The following is a 26,096-nucleotide window of genomic DNA, read 5'->3' on the forward strand; positions in this document are numbered from 1 at the left end:
TAACTTTATTTTTGTCTTTATTTTGTCTACTTCTTTATTCCAGGAGTTAAAATACAGCTAATCATAGCATAATGTTTAAAGAGGGTTTTTATAGAACTGTCACAATAGGAATACTTTAAGATAAAAGTCTGAGACAAGATACTTAAGCTGAAGCCTGATGTTCGTGTTGAGATTTTCTGGGAATAAAAGAAATAAGTTGGGCATTAGGCTGTGTTAAATAAATCCTATCTTGACGAGACAATTCAGATTTCCATTTATATTCTCAGGTGACCGAGTTATCGATGTAGGATCTGAGTGGAGAACTTTCAGCAATGATAAAGCAACAAAAGATCCATCTCGAGTTGGCGATTCTCAGAATCCTCTTCTGAGTGATGGAGATTTGTCTACTATGATTGGCAAGGTAATAAGTCCATTTGGCAGGAAATGCCAGGTGCAGACTGACCAAAGACCTGGAGATTGGAAACTTCGCAAAATTATCAGTCACTGTTCCAGGGAGGAATCTCTATCAGAGAGTAAGATCAGCCACTAAGACTAGTGGTACTGACGGTTGCCTTGTTTATTTCTTCTGTCTTAAATGGGAGACTAATACATCGAAGTTACAGACTCTATATCTTAGGCCCTTGTTTTAATGAAGCAGTTTTGCACAAAAAAATTGAGTATTGTAGGCTCTTTGAGTTCATATTAAAATGTTCCTAGTAATCTTTTCTCTTTTCCCTCAAGACCACTAAGATAAATTGGATGACTGTATCATAGACTATTTGCTAATAATGGTGAATTTATGACTCTCCTAGCTTTACTTTTCTCATCAGTAAAGTGAGAATACCGCAACCTCAGAGACATTCTGAGGGTTACACATGGAAATATGTATAAAGTATCTATACACATGTAGTGTATATAATGTGTTCAGTCAATGGCACCTGCTGCTGTTACATAGAAGCAGTAGCGTAATCTTCCTGGCAGCCTGGCTGGTTGTTGCTCTGCTCTCTGAATTGGAAGTAATAGTGGCATTATTTCAAAGAACTCATCCAGGAAGCATATGCTGTTTTAGGACTTAATTTATACTACTGCATAGTCTATTTTTAAGAAATTATGCAAAAGCAGGTCATTTTTTCATGCCCTATAAATTACATACTAAGTTTGAAAAACATGATGTGGGCTAAGTTAAAAAGTTAACAATGAGTATTTAAAAGTAGGTAGTTTCTGCATGTAGCTTTACAGGCTGGAAAAATATATACTAAGAATGTTTTCAAATTTTAAGATTACAACTAATTTAATACTGTTACTTTTTTTAATGTTTACTTTTTTCCAGTAGGAAATACATGATTCAAAGATACATAAAAAGAACAGTAGTTTTCCTCACTCTTGACCCCTAAACTCTGTTTCTACCACAGTCCCTTTTCCCTGTCAGAAACAGGTAACCACTGCTACTAGGTTCTTTTGAATCCTTTGACAATTATTTATGCATTTGTGGCAAAGAAATTTTTTAAGATGCTACATTTGTCATATGTTAAATTTCTGTATGTATTTGGGAATATTTCTGGACTTTTTATCCTTTCTCTAACCTGGTCTAGTTGTCTAAGGACACACTACGCTATTCTAATATTTGGGAGCATTAGTCATCTTTTATGGAGAAGGCAATGGCACGCCACTCCAGTACTCTTGCCTGGAAAACCCCATGGATGGAGGACCCTGGTAGGCTGCAGTCCATGGGGTCGCTGGGAGTCGGACACAACTGAGCCACTTTACTTTCACTTTTCACTTTCATGCATTGAAGGAAATGGCAACCCACTCCAGTATTCTTGCCTGGAGAATCCCAGGGACGGGGGAGCCTGGTGGGCTGCCGTCTGTGGGGTCGCACAGAGTTGGACACGACTGAAGCGACTTAGCAGCAGCACCAGCAGTCTTCTTTTATAACCTTTTCAGCATTTTCTTCAGTGGTCTTTTCCATTTAATGTTAGAATAGCTTTGTTTATTAAAAAAAAAAAACTTGGTAATTATTTTCACTGTTGGGTTAGATTTATTTTCAGATTGGCTCAGGGAAAACTGACTTCTTAATGAAAAATCTTATCCAGAAATATAGTATGCATTTCCTTAGGTCATATCTGTCCTTCAGTGGGTGTTTTAAAGTTTTCTTTCTAAGTTAATTTAGATATTTTGTCTTTTTTGTTGCTGTTGTAATTGCAGGTTTTTCTTGCATGTTCTGATTGATTACACGTATGTAGGCTATTGATTTCTGTTTGTTAATTTTGACCTTGCCACTCTGATGAATTCATTACAGTTTGAGTGATTTTCTTGAATAATTCTAGGTATATACAGAGATATTATCTGAAGATAGTTTATCAGTTTGGTCTCAGATTTGTACTTGATATCTCTTTCCTGCTGAATTTTAATATAATTATACTAATACAGTTGTTATACAATTACATTTTATAGTTATAATCATGTCATATTGGCTAGTTTTTTCAGTACAGTGTTAGAAAATGGTAGTGACAGGAGGCATTTTTGTCTTCTGACTTTTAGTGGTAATGCTGCTATTTCTCCATTAATCAGTGTGCTGGGTCTGGACTTGGGAGATTTGTTTGCTTACCTTTTTTAAGCACCTTTTGGAGATAATCGTGATTTTTCTCCTAGGTCTGTGAAATTTCATGGTTTATGTTATTCTGTAATAATATTTTTCATTTAAAGTATCTGCTAGAAAAACTCTTTAAAACCACCTTAACCTGGTATTTTTTCTCTTGAGGAATAGAGGTTGCTCGGGGTAGATTTCTTGGGCAATATGGAGTCAGATTGTGCAAGTTGTTTTCTTAGAATAATTGTTCATTCAGGTTTTCAGAGTTTTTTTTGCATAAGTTATAAAACTTTGTTTTATAGGGTACAGGAGCTGCAAGTTTTGATGAATTTGGTAATTCTAAGTACCAGAATAGGAGAACCATGAGTAGTTCTGATCGGGCAATGATGAATGCATTTAAAGAAATCACTACCATGGCAGACAGAATCAACCTCCCTCGAAATATAGTTGTAAGTTCTTGTCTATATTCTGTAAACTGTGCTGGCTTTGACTTAGCATAATTTTAGTGAACACATGAAAGTTTGCTATTATGGTTAATTAAATGGCCTAGAATTAATTAAACCTAGTTTCTCTGCTATGAGGACTTCCCTCATGGCTCAGCTGGTAAAGAATCCACCTGCAAGGCAGGAGACCTAGGTTCGATCCCTGGGTTGGGAAGAACTTCTGGATAAGGGAAAGGCTACCCACCCCAGTATTCTGGCCTGGAGAATTCCATGGATTGTATAGTCCATGGTGTCACAAAGAGAGTCAGACACGACTGAGTGACTTTCACTTTTCTCTGCTTTGAAGGATCGAACAAATAACCTCTTCAAGCAAGTGTATGAACAGAAGAGCCTGAAGGGGAGAGCCAATGATGCCATAGCTTCTGCTTGTCTTTATATTGCCTGCAGACAGGAAGGGGTTCCTAGAACATTTAAAGGTAAGTTTTTAATTGTTTAGATAGAAATGTTAATCTATTTCATATTAAAGTGACAGGCCAAAGTCAGCAGCTTGGATGCTTAGTAAATTAAGCTTCCTGGTTACATATAGTAATCCACGTAAGTATCTTTGTAAACAGCACCTTATTTTGTTCCTTGACAAAAATTCTGTGATCATATTGATCATGTTCTTTTCAGGCTGTTTTCCCATGTAAAAGTCATGTTAGTCCATGTAAGCCCTGTTAGTAAGGTCTTCTGACTGTATTTTGTGAGCTTTGAGGCCTGGCCTCAGAATCCTTTGTTGCAAGTGTGTACACTGGATGTACAGCAAAGTTTCTGCTCCCAGCACAGGTCTCTACAGGTGAGAGAGTCAAGCCTTAGAATCATGAAATTTTTTCTCTTGAGTTAGATAGTTTTCATTTTTAGCTAGGTTGAAGGCTTTGATAGAACTAATATTTTTCATGTAGTTTTCAGTTTATGCATGAAAACATTACAGCTTATTCAATGTTGCTGTGATACTTGGACATTTTAGCTTAAGACTATAATTACCCTTCATTCATCCAGGAATATTTTATATGTTTTCTTGTGTCACACTGAAGAGGCAGTGGTTCTTGCAGCTAAAACTAAGACTTTGTTAAATTTATTCTTAGTGTTAGTTGAAATTTTAGAACAGGGTCAAATACTTGATCACATTTTGCTGTTGTCTGTAATTGCAGGGATTGCATGTATGTATGACATTGTGTAACTTGAGAGGCATTCTTTAGTTTGAATATTTTCTTTCATTTTCTTGATATACCCCTTAAAACAGATTAATACATATCAAAGAAATTTTTGATTGATTGAAGAAGCTTGCGTGAATTGAAACTTCAGAGAAGTTAATATTTTGAAATAGTAAGACCTACATTTAGCTTTTTCTTTTTTAAAGCTGTTGTAAACATTTAAATTAATTGAGAAATTTTAAATTAGTTTTGTGAGAAGTATCACTGAGAGAATTAGATTGATCTTTAAGGCAGGATAGAATTTTGCAGTATATTACTTTTATAATAAAAAATGATAGATTTATAAGGTGAACTACATGGCCTAGGTGGATTTATTTATTTAAACTTTTTTTGTCTTTTAGAAATATGCGCTGTATCACGAATTTCTAAGAAAGAAATTGGTCGATGTTTTAAACTTATTCTGAAAGCTTTAGAAACCAGTGTGGATTTGATTACAACTGGGGACTTCATGTCCAGGTTTTGTTCCAACCTTTGTCTTCCTAAGCAAGTACAGATGGCAGCGACTCATATAGCCCGTAAAGCTGTGGAACTGGATTTGGTTCCTGGAAGGAGCCCGATATCTGTGGCAGCAGCTGCTATTTACATGGCCTCACAGGCATCAGCTGAGAAAAGGACCCAAAAAGGTAGGATTCTTTATCAGGAAGAGTATTGGTAAAATTGTGAAGGCTGTAGTATGTGATTGTATGTCCATTTTAAGTTATGAAGCAGGTACGGCCATACCTCATTCTGTTGTACCTCACAGACACTGCATTTTTTTTTTTTAACTGATGGAAGATTTATGGCAATTCTGTTTGTTAGATGATGGTTAACATTTTTGTTTTTTAGTAATAAAAGTATTTTTTTAATTAGGGTATGTGCGTTCTTTTTTTAGACAAAATTATTTTGCACACTTAAACTGCAGTGTAAACATAATTTTTTATTATGTACTAGGAAACCAAAAAATTCATCTGTTTGGCTTTATTGCAATATTGGCTTTATTTTAGGGGTCTGGAACTGAACCTGCAGTTCTCTGAGGTGTGACAGTAAATATCCAGAGCCTATGTTTAAGAGGTAGTTCCTTAGCATCAAAACTTAAGAAAATACAATATTTTGCTTTTAAGTGGCTCATAAATAAAAATATTTTGCGGGCATAACCCCGTGTACTTAACTTTCTTGTTCATTTGAATTAAGTAATTTTAGTTCATGCATTTTTTTTTTCATTTTTAGAAGTTGTTTTTATTTGTATCCCCTAAATATTTCTGGCTATTTGGAATAGTCTTGTTTTTCCCCACCTCAAAACTGACCTTTTAAGTCTTGATAGGAGGCAGCCATGCTTTGTTTCTCTGGAGCTGGCATGAACCCTGCAGATAGGCACACTATAAATGTGTGCTGAGCATCAAGTTTTACCTTTCTGTGAAATCTATTCCCTTTCTTCTTTTGTATGCTGTTCACAGTTTCTTCATGGAAATACTGTTCAGCCTTCAGCTATTTTTAAATTTACTGTTGTAGAACTTTCCGACAAATATTAAGTGAATTTCTTTATAAGCATGTATTTGTTAATTCTGTGATCCTCAAAAAGATTTATAAAGAAAGAGAAGCTATGTGCTGTGCTCTGCCCAGTCACTCAGTTGTGTCTGACTCTTTGCGACCCTTTGGACTGTAGCCCAGCAGGCTCCTCTGTCCATGGGGTTTTTCAAGGAAGAATAGTGGAGTGGGTTGCCATTTTCTCCTCCAGCACAACACACAGCATTCACTAATTAATTACTTCTGTGATCCACAAAAAGTTTTATAAAGAGAAAGGAGCATTCGTAAATTTAAAAGTGAGGAAGTGAAATTACTTGCTGCAATAACTGAATGCCCTATTCAGAATAGCCTTTACCTCAGCTTAGGCTGTATGCTCCTATGTTAATAAAAGTAGTAAATTATATAGAAGACGATTAGACAGAAGCAGCCAGCCATTAGGTATTTAAATGTGCCATTATCCATTCCCTTTGGGCTCCACTTGTACTTTTCAAGAAAATTTTGAGTCTTCTTGGAAAATTGAGAAGCTGTGGCTGGGCAGATTGTCCTTACCTTCATTCCTATTAATAGTTGTAAAGTTTATTCTAATCATCTTGACACTTTCTGTTTGTGTTTCACATGATGGGTTTTCTTGAAATATAAGGTTCTTTCTTTCCCTGCCCAGCAGCTAGTTGATATACATACAGTTTATATTCATTGGTATTTATGTCCAGAAAAATAGAATGGAACATAAGGTAAGGAAATTTAAAATTATTTACTGATGGCTGCATCCACACTTTGAAGCCATAAAATCTCACTGATATCGAACTGGAAAAGATAAAACTCTGAAAAGATAAAATGAGGTTGTATTAAAGGATGTGTTTAAAAAATCTATTTTGATTAAGTATAACTAACCAAATAATTGTCATGTGGCAGTCCTTTGGGACTTCATTTAAAAAAAGAAAAAAGTCACACTTGAGTTTAAATGGTAAATGCAGATCCTTGGATTCTTTAGTATAGAAATAACTCAAATGAGCTCAGTATATATGCTCCAGTATGTGTTTATAATAGTGAAAACCATCTACATCATGCTGTAATATATAGCTATTTGATCTCAGATGTGTTAAATAGAAAAAAGAGTTTGGAGAAAAATATTTATAGTGTGATCCCACTTGGTTTTAACCTTATAAGAACCTCTTAATAGAGGTTTGCTAGGGGAGATGTAGGGGAACTTTAAAACACAGAAATAATAAAGTGAATTTCTTTACAAGAATGTATTCGTGGATTACTTCTGTGATCCTCAAAAAAATTTATTGTGAAGAAGTCCATTCTAAATACAGTAAGCAGTATAATAGTTATCACACATTCTGCTATGCCCCGAACTGTTCAGATGTTTTACATATAGTAAACTTTTTAATGTTAATTCAACAACCCTTCAAGATAATAGATATTGAGACCATTATTGTTACTGTAGCCCTACTTTCTAACTGTTAAAAATATTTTTGTTTTCATTTTCACTTAGACATTTTATACTATCAGGTCCCAAAATTAGAATGCAGGTAGAAGGGAGTTAGGATGGAAGTTATACTTAATACTTTGATTTTTGTCTTGTAGAGATTGGAGATATTGCTGGTGTTGCTGATGTTACAATCAGGCAGTCGTACAGACTAATCTATCCTCGGGCCCCAGATCTGTTTCCTACAGACTTCAAATTTGACACCCCTGTGGACAAACTACCACAGCTGTAAGTTGAGGAAGCTAATGTGAAATTCCTGTGAACACTGAACTTTGCCTGTTGTACATAGCCTATATCCCAAGTGCTGGATTGAGCCTTTAATAAGGAAAAATGAAAGACATGGTACGCATTCCAGGGCTAAATATAAATTGCTTGGCATTCTATATGTATATACTAGTGAAACATATTTAATGATTTAAATTTCATATTAAATTTGCTTTCTTTTGTAGCAATCTAGGAAACTGTATTTTGGAAAATATTTGAAATTCTTGAATAAAACATTTTTCAAAACTAAAGTTTTTGTTATATTACATGTAATTTTTAAATTTATATATATAATTACATATAATGCATATTGCAGCTAATAAAGCTGATAGAGGTCCTTGTTTTCCATTACTGTTTTCATATATATTTACTTTTCTTATTTTAATAAAGTTCTGGAAATATACAGGCTTTTGAGGAACCACTATTGAACATATTTAGTTTGCAGTTTGAAAGAGGGTATGTGTGTGATTTTTTAATACTTGTGTATTAATAAGCAAGAAGTGATTAAACAGGGCCTTGAAAGGCACTGGCTTTAGAAATGTAAGAATGTGTAAGTATGTGTTTTTTCTCAGTGAGCTAATTGAGCAGAATATGATGCTAGTAAATAATTAGTAGTAGAGACAGATTTGTTTTCAGATGTTTACATTTTAGTCTATAGAATCTGCATATCGATACTTCTTTGTTATTTTTACATTTTGGATACTCATCAAGCACCCTCCCCCCTCGGTGGTTGTGATGTGAAGATGTTTTGCATATCACTCTTTGATGAACACTAAGGTTTCTTGTCACGACTGAGCAACTGAACTGACTGCTAGGCAGTGTAAGTGAAGACCAACAACATTTTGCCCTTTTGCTAGTTAGGTAATTGGTACTGGGGCCTTGAATCCATGCTAAACATCTCTGTAAACTGTACTACTTCAAAATAGGTCTCATGGTTCTTGCACATTTGTAAAGAGGTTAACACTAGTTTGGGCTTCCCTGGTGGCTCAGTAAAGAATCTGCCTGCAGTGCAGCAGACCAGGGTTCAATCCCTGGGTAGGGAAGATCCCCTGGAGAAGGCAATGGCTATCCACTCATGGGCAGAGGAACCTGGTGGGCTCCAGTCCACGGGGTCACAAAGAGTCAGACACGACTGAGTGACTAACACTTCACTTCTCAGTACTAACTAGATTTAAAAGGCAGTCTCCTGCTGTGGCCTTGGTGGGCAAATTCCAGCCCTGGTCCAGGAAGAACTTTCCCTATTAGATCAGACCTCCTCTGTCATTTCTGTGGACCGTGGTAGGGGAAAGGTGTCGGACGACGAAGACAAGTGATATTTCTCCCTTGCACAAAATGTAGGACATTGACATAGCACTACTCACAGCTGTGGGAAAATACTAGACAAATCAACACAAGAACACTATAACCCAAATGAAGGATTGCAAGGATAGTGATGAAATGTAGACTCCAGGCATGTAGAGCCTATCTCACCCAGAGTGGGACCTAGGAAGGAAAGAAGTCCTAGGTTACTCTTCCTTTCTGAGCATCACATTTGGTCCCCAGCACCACACATCTCCATCTTTCCAAGTGTAGATTGAGAGCAGTAGCCTCCCTCCTCTAATGCTCCACAATTTCTGGTGACTCACCACAAAACTACTGTTCAGTAATGACGTGCTGCAACCAGATAAGTAGAACTTTTTAACAGTTATTTTTGCAATTATCAAAGGTTAGTGCATGTGCATTACAGAAATTTGGAAAATGCATAATGAAAACACCCATGAGCCACCTGGAAATAGTCACCAGCATTTTGGTATTTAATTTCTTTCTAGCTGTTTGTTTTATTTATTTATTTTTTTAATAAAGCTGCAGTTTGGGTATAGTAATATGACTTGTTTAGTCTTTTCATTTTCTTGGATAAAAAAAGTATTCAGTCGCTCAGTCATGTCCAACTCTGCAACCCCATGGACTGCAGCACGCCAGGCCTCCCTGTCCATCACCAACTCCTGGAGTTTACCCAAACTCATGTCCATCCTTGGTGATGCCACCCAGCCATCTCATCCTCTGTCGTCCCCTTCTCCTCCTGCCCCCAATCCCTCCCAGCATCAGAGTCTTTTCCAATGAGTCAACTCTTCACATGAGGTGGCCAAAGTATTGGAGTTTAAGCCTCAGCATCAGTCCTTCCAATGAACACCTAGGACTGGTCTCCTTTAGGATGGGCTAGGTGGATCTTCTGGCAGTTCAAGGGACTCTCAAGAGTCTTCTCCAACACCACAGTTTAAAAGCATCAATTCTTTGGCTCTCAGCTTTCTTTATAGTCCAACTCTCACATCCATACATGACCACTTTAAATACCATAGCTTTGACTAGACGGACCTTTGTTGGCACAGCAATGTCTCTGCTTTTTAATATGCTGTCTAGGTTGGTCATAACTTCCCTTCCAAGGAGTAAGCATCTTTTAATTTCATGGCTACAATCACCATCTGTAGTGATTTTGGAGCCCCCCAAAATAAAGTCATCCACTGTTTCCCCATCTGTTTGCCATGAAGTGACTGCAGCCATGAAATTAAAAGATGCTTCCTCCTTGGAAGAAAAGTTATGACCAACCTAGATAGCATGTTGAAAAGCAGAGACATTACTTTGCCGACTAAGGTCCGTCTGGTCAAGGCTATGGTTTTTCCAGTAGTCATGTATGGATGTGAGAGTTCGACTGTGAAGAAGGCTGAGTGCCGAAGAATTGATGCTTGTGAACTGTGGTGTTGGAGAAGACTCTTGAGAGTCCCTTGGACTGCAAGGAGATCCAACCAGTCTATTCTGAAGGAGATCAACCCTGGGATTTCTTTGGAAGGAATGATGCTAAAGCTGAAACTCCAATACTTTGGCCACCTCATGCAAAGAGTTGACTCATTGGAAATGACTCTGATGCTGGGAGGGATTGGGGGCGGGAGAAGGGAACGACAGAGGATGAGATGGCTGGATGGCATCACTGACTCGATGGACATGAGTCTGAGTGAACTCCGGGAGTTGGTGATGGACAGGGAGGCCTGGCGTGCTGCGATTCATGGGGTCGCAAAGAGTCGGACATGACTGAGCGACTGAACTGAACTGATGGGACCGGATGCCATTGCTGCTGCTGCTGCTGCTAAGTCACTTCAGTCGTGTCCGACTCTGTGTGACCCCATAGATGGCAGCCCACCAGGCTCCCCCATCCCTGGGATTCTCCAGGCAAAAACACTGGGAGTGGGTTGCCATTTCCTTCTCCAATGTGTGAAAGTGAAGTCGCTCAGTTGTGTCCAACTGGTCGCGACCCCATGGACTGCAGCCCACCGGGCTCCTCCACTCATGGGATTTTCCAGGCAAGAGTACTGGAGTGGGTTGCCATTGCCTTCTCCACGGATGCCATTAGATAACTAGAAAAAATGTACGTAAGCAAAAAGAAAAAGGATCTAGCTCCTGCTACTCAGCTATGTCAATAACTTGGTCTTTTTAAAAAATATATTTTAAAAACATGGATCAATGAAACTGATTTTAAAGAGTAACCTGTAGGCAGGAGGTATATTTGCATTTTTAGAGAACAGCACTTAGGAGCCCTAATCTCGAGGTGGCAAAAGCTCCCCACCTCATTGAGAGCGGTAGAAGCTGAAGCCACTTTCTGTTCGGTGGCCTACATTTCAGCAACTTAGGAATATTAGTGAGCTGTGCAAGCCATTTCTGTGAACAGTGAAAGTAAAGTGCATGCCAGTGTCTTGGAACAGTTGAAAACTTGTTTACTGTGGCCCCTTCCCTTTGGGTATTTAAAGGTTTAACTGAAAGCCCCAAAAATTGGCAGTCTGTGCTATTAATCTCATTCAAGGACTTGATTATGAATTTCATGGAATCTGAGTTTACTCCCGTCTAATCTGTTTTGTAGTTGAGAGAATCACAGAGAAAACAAAGCTGTGTTTAAGTTTGCTTAGAGGACTAACTTGGGTCTAGTGGTCTCTCAATCCAGTGCTCTTTTCTATTAAACCATAAAGTTGAAGTTTATTTCACAGGATGCTGCTTCAGGACTGATTTTAGTTGTAGCTTTCAAATAGACTTCAGTTTATAAATGAACAGAATTATTCAATGTAGTATTTTTATCTGGCTCTGGGGAAAGTTGAGTTTTGAAGTCAGTGAGGTTTGAATTATTTTTAAATCAGCTCAGGTGACAAAGAGTTAATAGCTAGAAACTGTTCTTTTATATGACTAATTGAAATGCTGCTTAAACTAAATGCCTCTTGATAGTAAGCCTTTGTGTTCAGAGCAACAAATGTACTTTACTCAGGGTTGTCTTTGGTTTCTGAGCTAATTTTGTATCACAGGTGCAAGATTTACTTTAATTATCAAGATGAACAGCTGGGAGGGGTCAGCTTGTTACCCATCTGGTCCTAATCCAGCCAAGAGGCCTCTGTGCCCCATGCCAATATTTCCAATTGTCAGTGGCCCTGACTTTTCCTGTTGCTGGAATTTTAATCTCATCTGCCAATTGTGGAGCTACTGAGAGATTCCCTGGCCCCCTAAACACCTCGCTCTCCTCCTCTCAGATATTACATATACATACTTCGTTCATCAGGATCTCAAGATCTTAAGGTGTCACTGTGAATCTGCCATTCAGCTGATCTCCAGGCTATCGGGGCACCAACGTCTCTCAAAAACACAAACTTCATAATCCTTACTGGCATTTCTCTGGCTGAGGGGACATTTAGCTGCCATTCTGGGAGGCTCAAGCTCATACTTGGGGAAAGAGGAGAAGGGAAAAAGTGACCATAAAACTTTTCTGCAGAGTACCATAACCTCATAGTCTTTCTGACCTGCAACAACCTATGGTTGGTACAGCCATTATTTGGTTTGGGGTTTTTTTTTTAGGTCATCATTCCTCTTTTTTTAAAAAAACTGAAGATTTACAATGTGTAAATCTGCTGTATAGCCACAGCAATTCAGTTACACACATACATACATGTTAAAAATACTCTACCATTATGGTTTACTTAGGATACTGAAGTGGGATACAAGATTAACATGCAGAAATCAGTTTCTTTAATGATGAAATATCAGAAGAGGACTCAGAACTTTCAACATCCTGCTGCACTGCTGTGGCCCAACAAATATCTGGTATTTGAACAGCTCCTCTCACTCCTAATTTGTCAATGTGAGCAGAAGTTTGTTCTTCAGTACAAAACAGGGGCTTGGATTTGGGCTCTTACACCACAATTTAGCTCTATGACTTTTAAGTCTGCCATCATATTGGAGATGGTGGATGTTGAATGACAGCTCTAAAAGGCATTTCATTAAGGGTCTTCCAGTAGCATGGACATCAAGAGGCTTCAGTGGAAGACAGGCCTCCACTGTGTGATGACCTGGGCCCCCAGCCTATTTCTGCTCTGACTTGTTATGTGTTGGAGATTTTGAAAGGAAGGTTAAAAATGAATGACCTACTATAACTCCTTCATTTTACAGTAAGAACATCATTAGGGTGAAATGTTCACATCACTAGTGAGGTGAAATCACTTCTGCGTAGCAAAGGAAACAACAAAATGAAAATGAAGCCTACAGAATGGGAGAAAATATTTGTAAATCACAGCTCTGATGAGTTAATACCCAAAATAATATAGAGACTCATACAACTCAATACCAAAACAAAAGCAACCTCTCTCCCAAACAATTCAGTTAAAAAATAGGCAAAGGATTTGAATAGACATTTTTCCAAAGACGATATACAGATGCCCAACAGGTACATGAAAAGGTGCTCAACATCACTATAATCATCATGGAAACATGCATCCAAACCATGGTAAGGTATAACCTCACAACTATTAGACTGGCTGTTACCAAAAAGACGAGAAGTGTTAAGGCTGTGAAGAAAAGGGAATCCTCATGCATTATCAGTGGGAATGTAAATTGGCACAGCCACTGTGGAAAACAGTATAGAGATTCCTTAAAAAGTAAAACATTAGAACTACTATATGATCTAGCAATTCCACTTCTGGGGATTTATCTGAAGGAAATGAAACCACTAACTCAAGATTTATGCACCTCCATGTTCATTTCAACGTTATTTACAATAGCCAAGCTCTGGAAATGACAGTGTCCACTGATGGTTGAACGGATAAACAAGATGTATATAGATTCAAAGGAATATTCTTCAGCCATTTGTGACAACATGGATGGACCCTGAGGACATTATGCTAAGTGAAATAAGTCAGACAAACACTGTTCAATCTCACACATGGTATCTAAAAACAAAAACCAAAATGACTTCACAGAGAACAAATTGGTGCTTGGTTGGGGAGAGTGGGAGAAATGGCTGAAGGTGATCACAGGGTATAAACTCTTATAAAATTAGTTCACTTTGTTGTATAGCAAAAACTAACAACATTGTAAAGCAATTATATGCCATTAAAAAATAAGTCATGAGGATGTAAAATATAGGTGGTGATTATAGCTTATTTGAAAGTTGCTAAGAAAATAGATCTTAAAAGTTCTCATCACAAGAAAAATAATTTTGTAACCATGTATTGTGGCAGGTGTTAACTAGAATTATTGTGGTGATAACTTTACAACACAATTTCTTGAATGAACCTTTTGGCCAACCCAATACAAATACCAAGTGATTATGTCATATACCTGAAACTATTAATGAAATATAATGACATTTTTCAATTATACCTCAATAAGAAAAATTGAATTTAATAAAGAGGGTTGATTTTTTGGGGGGGATAGGAAACCACACTGGGATATATACTTATGACTAAAATGATTCATTTAGAGATCAAATGGTTAAGCACTAAACTTTTTAGGTTTCTTTTCTCATTCTATGCAAGTTTCTAGAACAGAGTAGTTTACTTAAAAAGAGAAAGTTTCAACTCTTACTATGAAAATGGCCCTGGATAATGATTCAGAGGAAATAATGAGTGGGTTTGGTAAAAGCCTACCTTGTATTGTCTGAAGAAGCAACCTGAAATAAAGGTGAATTCTTTGGGTTATTTTCTTAAATTGCCTTTAGGTTAAACCTAAAGAAACAGTTCAGAATGCTGAGAAAAAAAGGGGGGGAGGGGAACAGAGCACTTTTAGAATGATTACTTTTAAGTAAAGTTCAGTCTGTAGAATATAGTGTAATTATTATGCAATAAGAATTCCATGGACTATATAGTCCATGGAGTTGCAAACAGATATGACTTTCACTTTCACTTCACTAACTTCCTTCTAGCATACTTCCCTGAATAGCAGAGGCTAGAAAGCAAAACTACCCACCAAAAACAAACCAAAAATCCCAAACTTCCTTGAAGTTTTTATTTTAGATATAAATTGAGTTCTTAGATATAAATTAAGATCTCAAATTTGAGATCATGACATCCTCATTTCAGTTGGGATGGCTTGACACAATGCCAGCAGGACCAACAGGCCTAGGCTGGTGGCCTTGGGGACCATGAGTGGCAGTCACACCTAGCACATACTACAAGCAAGGGCTTCACATACTGCTCTGGGTGGCTCCGAGACAGTTACAGATGTAATCAACTAGGTTTGTGTGGTCTTTTCAGGCAATAGCGCTTTTTAAAAATTTATTTTTATTTGATGCATAGTTAATTTATAATATTGCATTAGTTTCTGCTGCACAGCAAATTCAGTTATATATATATATATATTTATGTATACATATTCTTGTATGATACATATACATATTATATATACATATTCTTTTCCATTATGGTTTACCTCACAATATTGAATATAGTTTTCTGCTATAGGGCCTTATTGTTTTGCAGGCAACAGTTTTAAAGCAAAAGACAGTCTTTTCCCATGAAGAGTTGGTCTTTTTAGTATCATTAAACTCTTGGAGCAGTGTATACAAAGATGAACAAAGATAGGATGGATGTTAATCCTTTTTGTATTCTACAAAGAAAGAATAAGCAAGCAAGCAAGAAGCCTCCAGTGGTTAACAATTTACCCTTAATTTCAGTTTTGCAACTGTCCCATTTTTTTCCCAACAAAAAGCATTTGTTAAGCAACTAGACATTCTGAGTATGTGTTACATTTAAAAAGTGGTGTGGTAGTTCATTTATGGGAATTTTATCTCTTTGAATTGCTTTATACCCATCTAGTCATTGACTTATTCAATCGTATAGTGAGCTTAAGAGCATGAATCTTGCTAAAAGACTGGGTTGGAGTCCTGACTCTTCCACTTACTGTGTGACTCTGCACAAGTTACTTAGCTTTCTTAAGTCTCAGGTTTCTTACTTAGAAACTGCAAATACTTAGCGTTTTTCACAGGGTTGTGAAGATTTCGTAGGGTAACACAAAAGGCCTGATTTTTAAAAAATGAATGTTAATTTAATAAAAGGCTATTACTCTTTATTGAATGCTACAAGCATCAGCAACAGCTGTGCACGTGGCATCTAAGCTGAACAAAACACAACTTATCGAGAAAAGAGACATGTACACAAATAAATGCAATACAGCATGGAGAATATTTTGCAGATTACGGTGGGGACCCATGTGAGAACTTGATTAATTCTATATTCAGAGTGAGTGGTCAGAGATTGTTTTTCCCTTAGCAGAATCTGGAAAATGATTAACACTGACTTCACTGGGTTTAGGCTCATCTCTGGGAAGACTGAAAATGATCACCATGAATCAAACCAGGTGGCCTCCTACTGCCTGGATCCTGTGGGGATGACAGCAGTTTGGCTGGCTTGCACCCTCCCATCAACATGTAAACACATTGCAGTCTCTTCTGGGTCCTAAACTCTTTGCTCCTTGGCACTTTCTTGCTCTTCACAGCCAAACTTCTTGAAAGATCGCCCCTCGTTCCCACTGTAAACCTCTCCAGCCCAGGCCTCTTCCTGAATTCTAGGCTTGGACATCTCGACATGGAAAAGACACAACACAGAATAAAGAAATACATATATATGCATCGTTTTTAATTTATATAGTTTTATTAACTAGAAGTAATTTCCAGTTCAAACAGTTAATGCACACTTTAATTTAGACTGCTTTTTTCTTCATAGGCCTCGTTTCAAAGGTCTCCAGTTTGGAGCATTGGCCTCAAATGACAACATTTAAAAGGCCATTTTGGCATTTATTTCTTACCTATTCTAACTAGACTGTAACACAACTTGAAGGAATAGTGAAGCAGTAGTATCAGTGTGTAAAGAAAAAGCAGGTACCAAGGAGGCATCAGGGGTTCTTTAGAAATCAAACTGCAATTTATTTACTTTATTAGAAAAGCCTGGGGTTTGATGAGCCCAGGATGGTGGATTCGAAAAAGCTATGACTTTTTTTTTTTTTTACAGTGTTTAGATGCTGGAAATCCCTGGAAGTCTACTAAGTGGTTTATAAGCAGTTTGGGGGCCAAAGATAAAATTACTGGGATTAAGGTCTTTTCACACAATTTAAAATTTGTAAAAGATAAAAGTAGTTACTATTTCCATAGAAACCTAACTCTTGTTAATAATTACATTCTTGAATCATGCCTACTACACAGACTGTGCCAGTCAGATAAGGCAATAAGGTATTTTCATTTGCATATTGTTTAGTCTTGGTTAGTTCACATTTTCATTGTTTTTTTATATCATTCACAAAGTAAACCAGCAACTCAAAAACAGCTCACTAAAACATAAAAAGCATGAGGCAGCAAATACTATAATTCAGCACAATGCTATCAATGTCCAAAATACTGGATTCCACTGAGAATCTAAAATATGAATCTGTACACTAGGAGAAATAAACTTGTGAGTGTGATGACTTTGTATAAATAGCAAAAAAGAAAATAGGAATTAGGAACTTTAACAACAATTACCTAAAAACTGGATTTTTTCAGGACCATTGATGTGTTTGCCTATTTCCCATTGAGGCATTGAAGGTAGTGACATGAAGCTTTTAAGGTTTCATATCTTTTTTTCTTTTTTTTTTGGCCATGTGGCATCTTAGTTCCCTGACCAAGGATCAAACCTGTGCCTTCTGCAGTGGAAGCAATGAGTCTTAACCACTGGATCTCCAGGGAAGTCCCTCCTGTTACTTTTCAAATATAGTGATCACTTTAGGTAAACTGAAGTTTTTCTAAAACAAGTGAAAAATAATGCTTTCTAGTATGAAACTGAATCACAAATACAGACTTAAAAATGAGGGTCTATAATGGCAGAAGAGACATAAAAATATGAAATGAAGAAAAGTTGATAAAGAATCCTGCAATGCTTCATTTAAATCAGCATAAACTCCTAACTTTGAAAAAGGTTTATTTCTATATCAACTGAAAGGATCTAGATATCATGACTTCACAACAGCAGATTTTAAGTTTCTAAATATTCTTTCTCATAAAAAGGGCTAATTCCAGGTTTTGCAAGGAATGCATAAAGTGGGACGGGAACATCTCAGCACAAGAAAGCAAGGATGTCCCAATGGGTTCAAATCTGGGGACAATTGAAGCATCCAAGAAAAAAAAAAATAGTAATAGCAGTGGGTTATAATACAATGATTTAAAAAAACCCACACAATACTCAATTTTTTTTTAAAGTGAGGTTAGGAGGATAAAGGGAAAGCTTAACAGGAATGGAAGTTATCGCATGTAGATGAAATACTAGCACTGGAAAATTATTCTGCAACTCCCAATGTAATCAGTTATTCAGATAAGTACTGGGAGGAAGGTTGTTAGGAAAAAACTACTGCCTCAGATTGTCTGTTAGTTATAAAGGAAAAATGTATCTTCACAAAGAGAGATCTCATGCTCATCAACTTAAAACAAGTGATCAAACTTAGTGGGAAAATGTGATATTACATTTCTCCTGATGTAATGCAATAAGAAGTATGTAATACCACTGATGCAGTTAGTATTCCTGGGGGAAGGGAAAGGGGAGTTTTAATTTTATTCTGTCTTCATCTTACTTTCAGGGGGAGTTGACTATCGACTGGTCTAATTTAAAACCAACTTAAAAGGTTTGTAGCATAACAACAACAACAAAAAAACAACCCCAGTGGGCAAAGAAGGGGTCAAGGTTCTGGCTCTGCCACTTAGCAGCCGTGTTAGCTGGGGCAACTTACGTCACTCGGCCAACTTCACAGGGATAGGCTTGGGGATTGAATGTGATCATATAAGGTAGAATACTGAAATTTTAAAATATTACTATCGTGCTTCTAAAAACAGGGAAAAGTGGTAATGCTAAGGTCACAAGCAGGCAGTGGTTTCAGGTCAGAGATCTGATTAGGATGCCAAGCAAGTGAATAAAGTAGAACTGAATAGAATGTGGGTGGGGTTAAAAGGCAAGATCTAAAAGGCCAGTGCAAATGGGAACACTTAAACTGCCCTGGAAAGCCCAGTGCCAAGATGGTGATCTTGATAGCCTAGATTTCTTTCTGTTTATGTGTGTTCATGGCTAGGAGATACACAGTGCTGATTATTTGAAGGGAGGAGGGGTGTTTTAAAAATTACATAATTATATTTCCTTGGCAACATCAAGCACATATTTCATTTATATAAATACCTACTTGGCATGTACACCCATACAAGAGAGAAAGAAAAGTAAATTTTGCTACCAGTTTGTCTCCTATTTTACTCCATATCTTAATAAATCTATTTTTCAGAGTGAACATAAGGGAGCCAGGTGAACTGTCTCTCAGCTGGTCTCAGTTTTACATGCCTTTCACAGGTGTTTGTGCTAAGTAATCCTAATACTTAAAAACTTGAGACACAGATGTTTACACACAGACACACACACACGTACTTTTGGGTGGGGTATACTACACAGTTCCTAGATGCAAGCCCATCACTTAAACGTATGCTCAACTTAATAATGGCAATGTGTTTTGATGCTGGAGGACAAACTGACTTCTTTGACATAAAGACAGTATTTCTGGCTCCAATGTATAAGCAAATAAAGCTACAGCAAAGTCAGCAAGCAATCAAAATAGCGTGAGAAAAATGTTGAGCAAGAAGTGAAAAGGCATCCAAATTGGAAAGAAGAGTAAAATTGTCATTATTTGCAGATTACTTGATATTATATAAAGAAAACCCTAAAGACTGAAACAAAAACTAGAATTAATCAACAAATTCAGTAAAGTTACAGGATGTAAAATCAACATATAAAAATCAGTTGTTTCTATATACAACATCTGTATTATTCAAAGTTATCTATAGATTCAGTGCAGTCTCCATCACAATTCCAATGATATTTTCCACAGAAATAGAAAAAAATAATCCTAAAAATTTGTTTGGAGCCACAAAAGGAAACTTGAATGACCAAAGTAATCTTGAAAAAGAAGAACAAAACCAAAGGCATTCATTCACACTTGCTCATCTTAAACTATACTACATAGCTAATTAAAACAGCATGGTACTGGCATAAAAGCGGACATAGCACAGTATAGAGTCCAGAAATATGCCCCCACCACATTTATAATCAATTAGTGTTTGACAAGAGATCCAAGAACACTCAATGGGGAAAAGACAGCCCCTTCAATAAAGGGTGCCAGGAAAACTGGACAACCATGTGTAAAGCAATGAAGCTGGATCTGTCAGACGCCATGCACAGAAATTAATCCAAGACGGATCAAAGATGCAAACCTCAGATCTAATACCATGAGACTGCATGAATACATAGGAAAAAAGTTTCTGGACACTGGTCTGAGCAATGATTTTTTAGATACAATACCAAAAGCACAAGCTACAAAAGCTAAATAAGTAAATGGGACTACATTAACTAAAAAGCTACTCCAAAGCAAGAGAAAATTAACAAAATGAAAAGGCAGCCTATGGAATGGGAGAAAGTGTTTGCAAACCATGTATCAGAGAAGGAGTTAGTATCCAAAATATACAAAAAATTCATACAAACCAATATCAAAAAAAAAAAATGAACAATCTGATTGATAAGGCTCATGTACAAGTTCATCTAATGATTCTGAGATTCTAATACACTTTAAAGTTTGAGAATCACCAGACTAAGGAAATTTAGTATTGGCTTACTTCATGGTAGTGAGACAAGTTAGCATGGTTGATTAGATGCAGAAACAGATTTAATACAGATTTGGATGGGTTTAACAGGGTTAAGAAACAAGAGAGGAGCAGGGGGCTGAGGACATACATTAAACAGTTATGATGGAGATGACAATGTAAGGCAGAAAAGGAGAAAAGTGAGGATTCAAGATGGGGAGTATATAATTTATTATTACTGAACCGATCAAATCACCATCCTAACTGAAGATCCACACTTCTACCTATCAGTACTATTGTTGTTCGGTTGCTAAGTGATGTCTGACTCTTTGTGACCCCATGGACTGCAGCAGGCCAGGCGTCCCTGTCCTTCACAATCTCCCAGACTTTGCTCAAATATCGACAGCAGATAAGACGGCTGGATGGCATCACCGATTCGATGGGCAAGAGTTTGAGCAAGCTCCGGGAGTTGGTGATGGACAGGGAAGCCTGGTGTACTGCAGTCCATGGGGTCGCAGAGTCGGACACGACTGAGCGGCTGAAGAGTCAGTGATGCTACCCAACTCTCATTCTCTGCTGCCCTTTTCCTTTTGTCTTCAATCTTTCCCAGCATCCGGGTCTTTTCCAATGAGTCAGTTCTTCGCATCATCATGTGTATTCCACCCCTATCATATTCTTTCATTTCATCAGATAATCCTATCTTTATTTTTGTTCAACAATTACTTGCTTAAAAAAGAAAAGAAAAGCAATGTTTGTTTTTTTAAATCACATTTATGTTTTGTTTGGCTTAATTTTTAACTTTTAAAAACTTATATGACACTGTACATAATCTTTATTAGGTTCTTTCACAGATTTTGCTCTTTTGTACTGTTCACTATAGGAGCAGTTGATCATCATTGCTCTATATTTCACGGTTTAACTATAGTTTATTAAACCATTTTCTTCCATTGATAACTATTTGGGCTGTTTCCAGTTTTGCTTACACAGAGTGCTGGGAACAGTGCTGTGTGTGTGTAAAAGTTTCCTTAGGGTACAGTGCACTGAGCGCTCGGTCATGTCCAACTCTTTGCAATCCCACTGACTAGAGCCAACCAGGCTCCTCTGTCTATGGAATTTCTCCAGCAAAGAATACCAGAGAGGGTAGCCATTTCCTACTTCAGGGCATCTTCCCAACACAGGGATTGAACCCGTCTCTTACATCTCCTGCACTGACAGGCAGATTCTTTACCACTCGCTCCACTTGGGAAGGCTATAGTACTCAAGTGGAATTGCTGGGTACCAAAGTATGTAAATGTTCAACTTTACAAGATAATACCAAATTGTGTTCCCAGAGAGGCTATTTCATTATACTCCTCACCACAATTTACACAAGATTTCACTGTTCCACTCCATCTCTACCACTTGATATGAGCTGAACGTAAAATTTTTGCCACTTGAATGTGTGCAGTTGCTCAGTGGTACAGAGTCAGCCTGCCAGTGCAGGAACCACAGGAGATGTGGGTTCAACTCCTGAGTTGGGAAGATCTTCTGGAGGAGGAAATGGCAACTCCGGTATTCTTGCCTGCATAATCCCATGGACAGAGGAGTCTGGTGGGCTACAGTCCACAGGGTCACAAGAGTTGAAAATGACTGAGCAACTCAGCACAGCACACAATTTTATCTCAGTATGGTCTTGATTTTATAGTTTCCAAGAACAGTTGAGATTGCACACATATACTGTTCACGTGAAATATCTGTTCATATCTTTTGAACTTTGTCATTGTCTTCCTTATTGAATTTCAGGAACTTTTAATGTAAATTAGCTATCATTCTGTTACATGATGGAAATAATCTTCGTTTGTGACTTGCCTTTTTTCTTTATGATGTCTTCTCATAAGCAGTACTTTTGAGTTTTACAGTGGTTGAATTATGAATTTTCCTTACATTTTAGTGCTTTCTTCTCCTATGTATAGTAAAAAGACACTGATTCATGTCTTACTTTCAACATTTTTGTAATTCATTTGAAATTTTAGGATGGTGTAACACAGAAAATCGGTTTCCTTTAAACCCTTTCCATATGGATAAGCAATTTTCCTGGCTCTACCTATGGAACATTATTTTTCTCCACTGAATTGTCACATTGCTCTTTTTAAAGATGTTGACTGGTTGGCTTTGTCTTCGTTGCTCTGCGGGCTTCCTCGGCTGTGGCGGGTAGGGGTGCTCTAGTTGTGGTGTGCAGGCCTCTCCCTGTGGTGGCTTCTCCTGTTGCGGTGCACGCGCTTGGTTTTCTCTGGGATCTTCCTAGACCAGGGACTGAACCTGTGTCCCCGGCACTGGCAGGCGGATTCTTATCTACTCTGCCACCAGGGAAGTCCCCAGGTTGCTTCTTTTGTATATCAAGTTTTACATATATGTGTGGGTCTGTTCCTTGGCCTTATTGTTTAATTTGTAATATGTACCAATTCTACAAATAATCGCTATACTTTGTAAATTCTTCATATGTGGTAGGGTAAATTCCTTCTCTTGTTCTTCAGAAATTTTTTAAACTATTCTTTACTATTATTGACTTTTTATTCTATATAAATTTCCATGGACTATACAGTCCATGGAATTCTCCTGGCCAGAATATTGGAGTGGGTAGCCTTTCCCTTCTCCAGGGCATCTTCCCAACCCAGGAATCGAACTGGGGTCTCCTGCATTGCAGGCGGATTCTTTAAGAGCTGAGCTACCAGGGAAGCCCCATGTAAATTTTAGAATGAACCTGTAAAGTTCTACCAAAAAAAATGTTGAAACTCTGATGGGAGTTGCATTAAACCTACAGAGCAATTTGAGGAAGACTTGGCAGCACATGATAAGATGAGATAGTTTTACATTTACTTAGGTCTTCTTTAATGTCTTCCCATGAAGAATTTAAAAAAAACAAGAACAACTGATTTTGCACATCTTTTGTTAAATTTATTTTTAGGTAACTTAAATTTCGTTGCTATTGTAAGGTTGGTTTTTAAAAATATTTTGTATTCTAATTACTTGATAATGATCCAAAGACATGCCACCGGCTTTCTGTATCTTCATCTTATAACCAGAATCTTAGATCAACTATGATTGTTAGCTAATTGTAGTCTTTGAGTTTTCTAGGTTGATAATCATATCACCTGCAAATAATAACCATTTTACATCCTCCTTTGAATGCTTATATTATTGAGAATAGCAGAGTTCAATGTTGAAAAGTAGTAATGACAGGCATCCTAGCCCTAGTCCCTAATTTTAAAGAGAATGTTTCCTCATATGGGATGATGCCACTGAGTTTTCTTACTTGCGTTTTTTGTCTTGCTATATATATCACTTATCAGTTTAACCAACTCTGCCAAGCCCTATTAAAGCATGAATGTGATCAGCTGTTTCTAAATCTGTTACCTTTTCTTCTATAACCTGTTACTATGGTAAATGACAATTATAGATTTTCTAATACTAAGTCATCCTTAATTTGCTAATGGAATAGTGTGTTTTGTATATATCACTGAATCTGATTTGGTAATATTTTTTAGTATTTTTATAACATTATTTATGAGATAAAATTTATATATATTTAATCTTTTTGTTCTCACTAGTTAGAAAATATAATTGGTATAATTTTATAATTTTCTGCAATTTTTGTAAATGCTCCATTCTATAAATGTAAATGTATTTGAAAAGAATGTAGATTCTCTTAATTGTTGGATGCAAAAATCTATGTATGTCCACTGGACCAAGCTTATTGTTTTCAACATTTTATATCTTTGCTAATTAAAAAGTCTGTTGTCCAAGAATGTGAGTTGAACTCTTCCACCCTAATGAATATTTGTTATTTTTAAGTAGCTATTAAAGTTTGTATTTAGAGACTACTTTATTAGATACATATGTGCTTTGAATTACTGTACCTTTTTGGTGAATTTAATCTTTTATCATTGTGTGGAAACTCTCTACTCTTGGTGACAAAAACGTCTTTTTTTCAAGATGCATCGAAAATCAGTTTTGTTCGATCTTAAGTAAAGTCAGCACAGCTTCAGTTTGACTAGTTTTTGCATTATATATATTTCCTCCTCCTTTTACACTCAACTTCTCTATGTATGTATATTTTAGATTGAGCTTTTTGTAAACATTATAAAGTCAATTTCCTTTTTTACTTTAACTAGTCAGTCAGCTTTCTCTATTTACATTGCTATACATTTAGACTTCCACCATCTTATCTTTGATTTGGAATTTATATATACTATATTCTTTCAGTGAATATCCTTGACATTTGATGATTACACATTTAACTAAAGTTAATACCTCGACACCCCAACAACACAACAGAATACTTTAGCTCTGACCTTCTCTCCATTTTTTTACATTTGCTATCCAGGTTTCTGTTGACTTAACCTAGGGAAAAAAAGGCTTCTATGTGTGGACTTGGTTTATTTAGATTTCCTTGTTTACCATTTTATTTGCTTACAAGCCTTTTTTTGTATCTTAGATCATCATTTTGGGATCATTTTCTTTCTTCTTGAAGCACTTCCTTTTGAGTATGACTCTCGATCCAAACCCTCTTTTAAAAAATATTTATAATTGCTCTGATTCTTAAAAAAATAATTTTACTTTCTACACAATTCCAGGTTGACATTTCATTTTTCAATGCTCTGAAAATAATATTCCACTCCTTTTACTGTTGCTATTGAAAAGTTAACTCTTTGTCTTTCCTTCATAGATAATTAGTCCTTTCTCCCTATTTTCAAAATGTTGTCTTTGCGGTCTGCAGTTTCACTACAATGATGGAATTGTCCAGGCAAGAGTACTGGAGTGGGCAGCCATTTCCTTCTCCAGAGGATCTTCCTGACCCAGGGATGGAACCCGGGTCTCCTGTTACCGCAGGCAGACTCTTTACTGTCTGAGCCATCAGGGAAGCCCTTATTCTATTAGTCCTTTCCCCTGCCTATTTTCAAGATGTTGTCTTTGTGGTTTGCAGCTTCACAACAGTGATTCTATGTATAAATTTGTGTTTCTGCATGGAGAATATGGTACTTCTTAAATATTGTTCATCTCTGGGAAATTCACAGCCATTATCTCTTTACATACTGCCTCTCTTCCATTCCTTCTGATTGAGTCTCCCTTTCATCTTCCATACCTCTTAAAACTCCTTTCATATTTTTCATTTTCTCATTGCTTTATTTGACTTACTAAGTTCTTTTCTCACCTTTCTCATCTGCTGTAATGCTTCCACTGAGTTTCAAACTTGGTAAATTATATATATATATATTTTAAAAATTTCCAAAATGTTAATTTCTTTCAAATATCATTTTACATATTTATGCTGGTAAATTTTAGGCATATAACATTTTTATATAGTTATATTCTGTATCTAAGGATCCTAATATTTGCAATCTTTTGAAGGGGATATCTGTATTTGGTTTTTTTATTGGCTTCATTAAAGATAACTTCCTGTCACTCATCTATTTGGTGATCTGTGATAGTGTACTGCTTGATTTTAATTTGTGAAAATCCTATATATTTCCATCCCAGAGAAGTTTTCTTTCAGAAAATATTTGATTCTACTAGTAGACAGACAGTGATACGTAAAATAGAACTTGAGCTCCTCTAGAGAATTTTAGCACAGAATGTAAGTTCTATTGCAATTCCAAAGTTTGTTATCCCCATAACA

The 26,096-nt window shown here is 36.8% G+C and overlaps 1 protein-coding gene across 2 annotated transcripts in view; it reads left to right on the forward strand.

Moving 5' to 3' along the window:
• GTF2B (general transcription factor IIB) overlaps positions 1-7,707 on the forward strand; it is a 31,124-nt gene extending 23,417 nt beyond the window's left edge. Inside the window, exons 3-7 of one of the 2 annotated variants that reach the window (XM_068965777.1) lie at positions 267-400; positions 2,872-3,018; positions 3,359-3,488; positions 4,607-4,888; positions 7,359-7,707. In XM_068965777.1, coding sequence (XP_068821878.1) covers positions 267-400; positions 2,872-3,018; positions 3,359-3,488; positions 4,607-4,888; positions 7,359-7,492 — 827 coding nt within the window. In that variant the 3' untranslated portion in view covers positions 7,493-7,707. The remainder of the gene's footprint in view (positions 1-266; positions 401-2,871; positions 3,019-3,358; positions 3,489-4,606; positions 4,889-7,358) is intronic. The other variant, XM_068965778.1, reaches the window with a different exon arrangement.
• The last annotated feature ends 18,389 nt before the right edge of the window (positions 7,708-26,096 follow it).

Source organism: Capricornis sumatraensis, chromosome 2 (assembly GCF_032405125.1).
Source record: "Capricornis sumatraensis isolate serow.1 chromosome 2, serow.2, whole genome shotgun sequence".
Classification (NCBI taxonomy): Eukaryota; Metazoa; Chordata; class Mammalia; order Artiodactyla; family Bovidae; genus Capricornis; species Capricornis sumatraensis.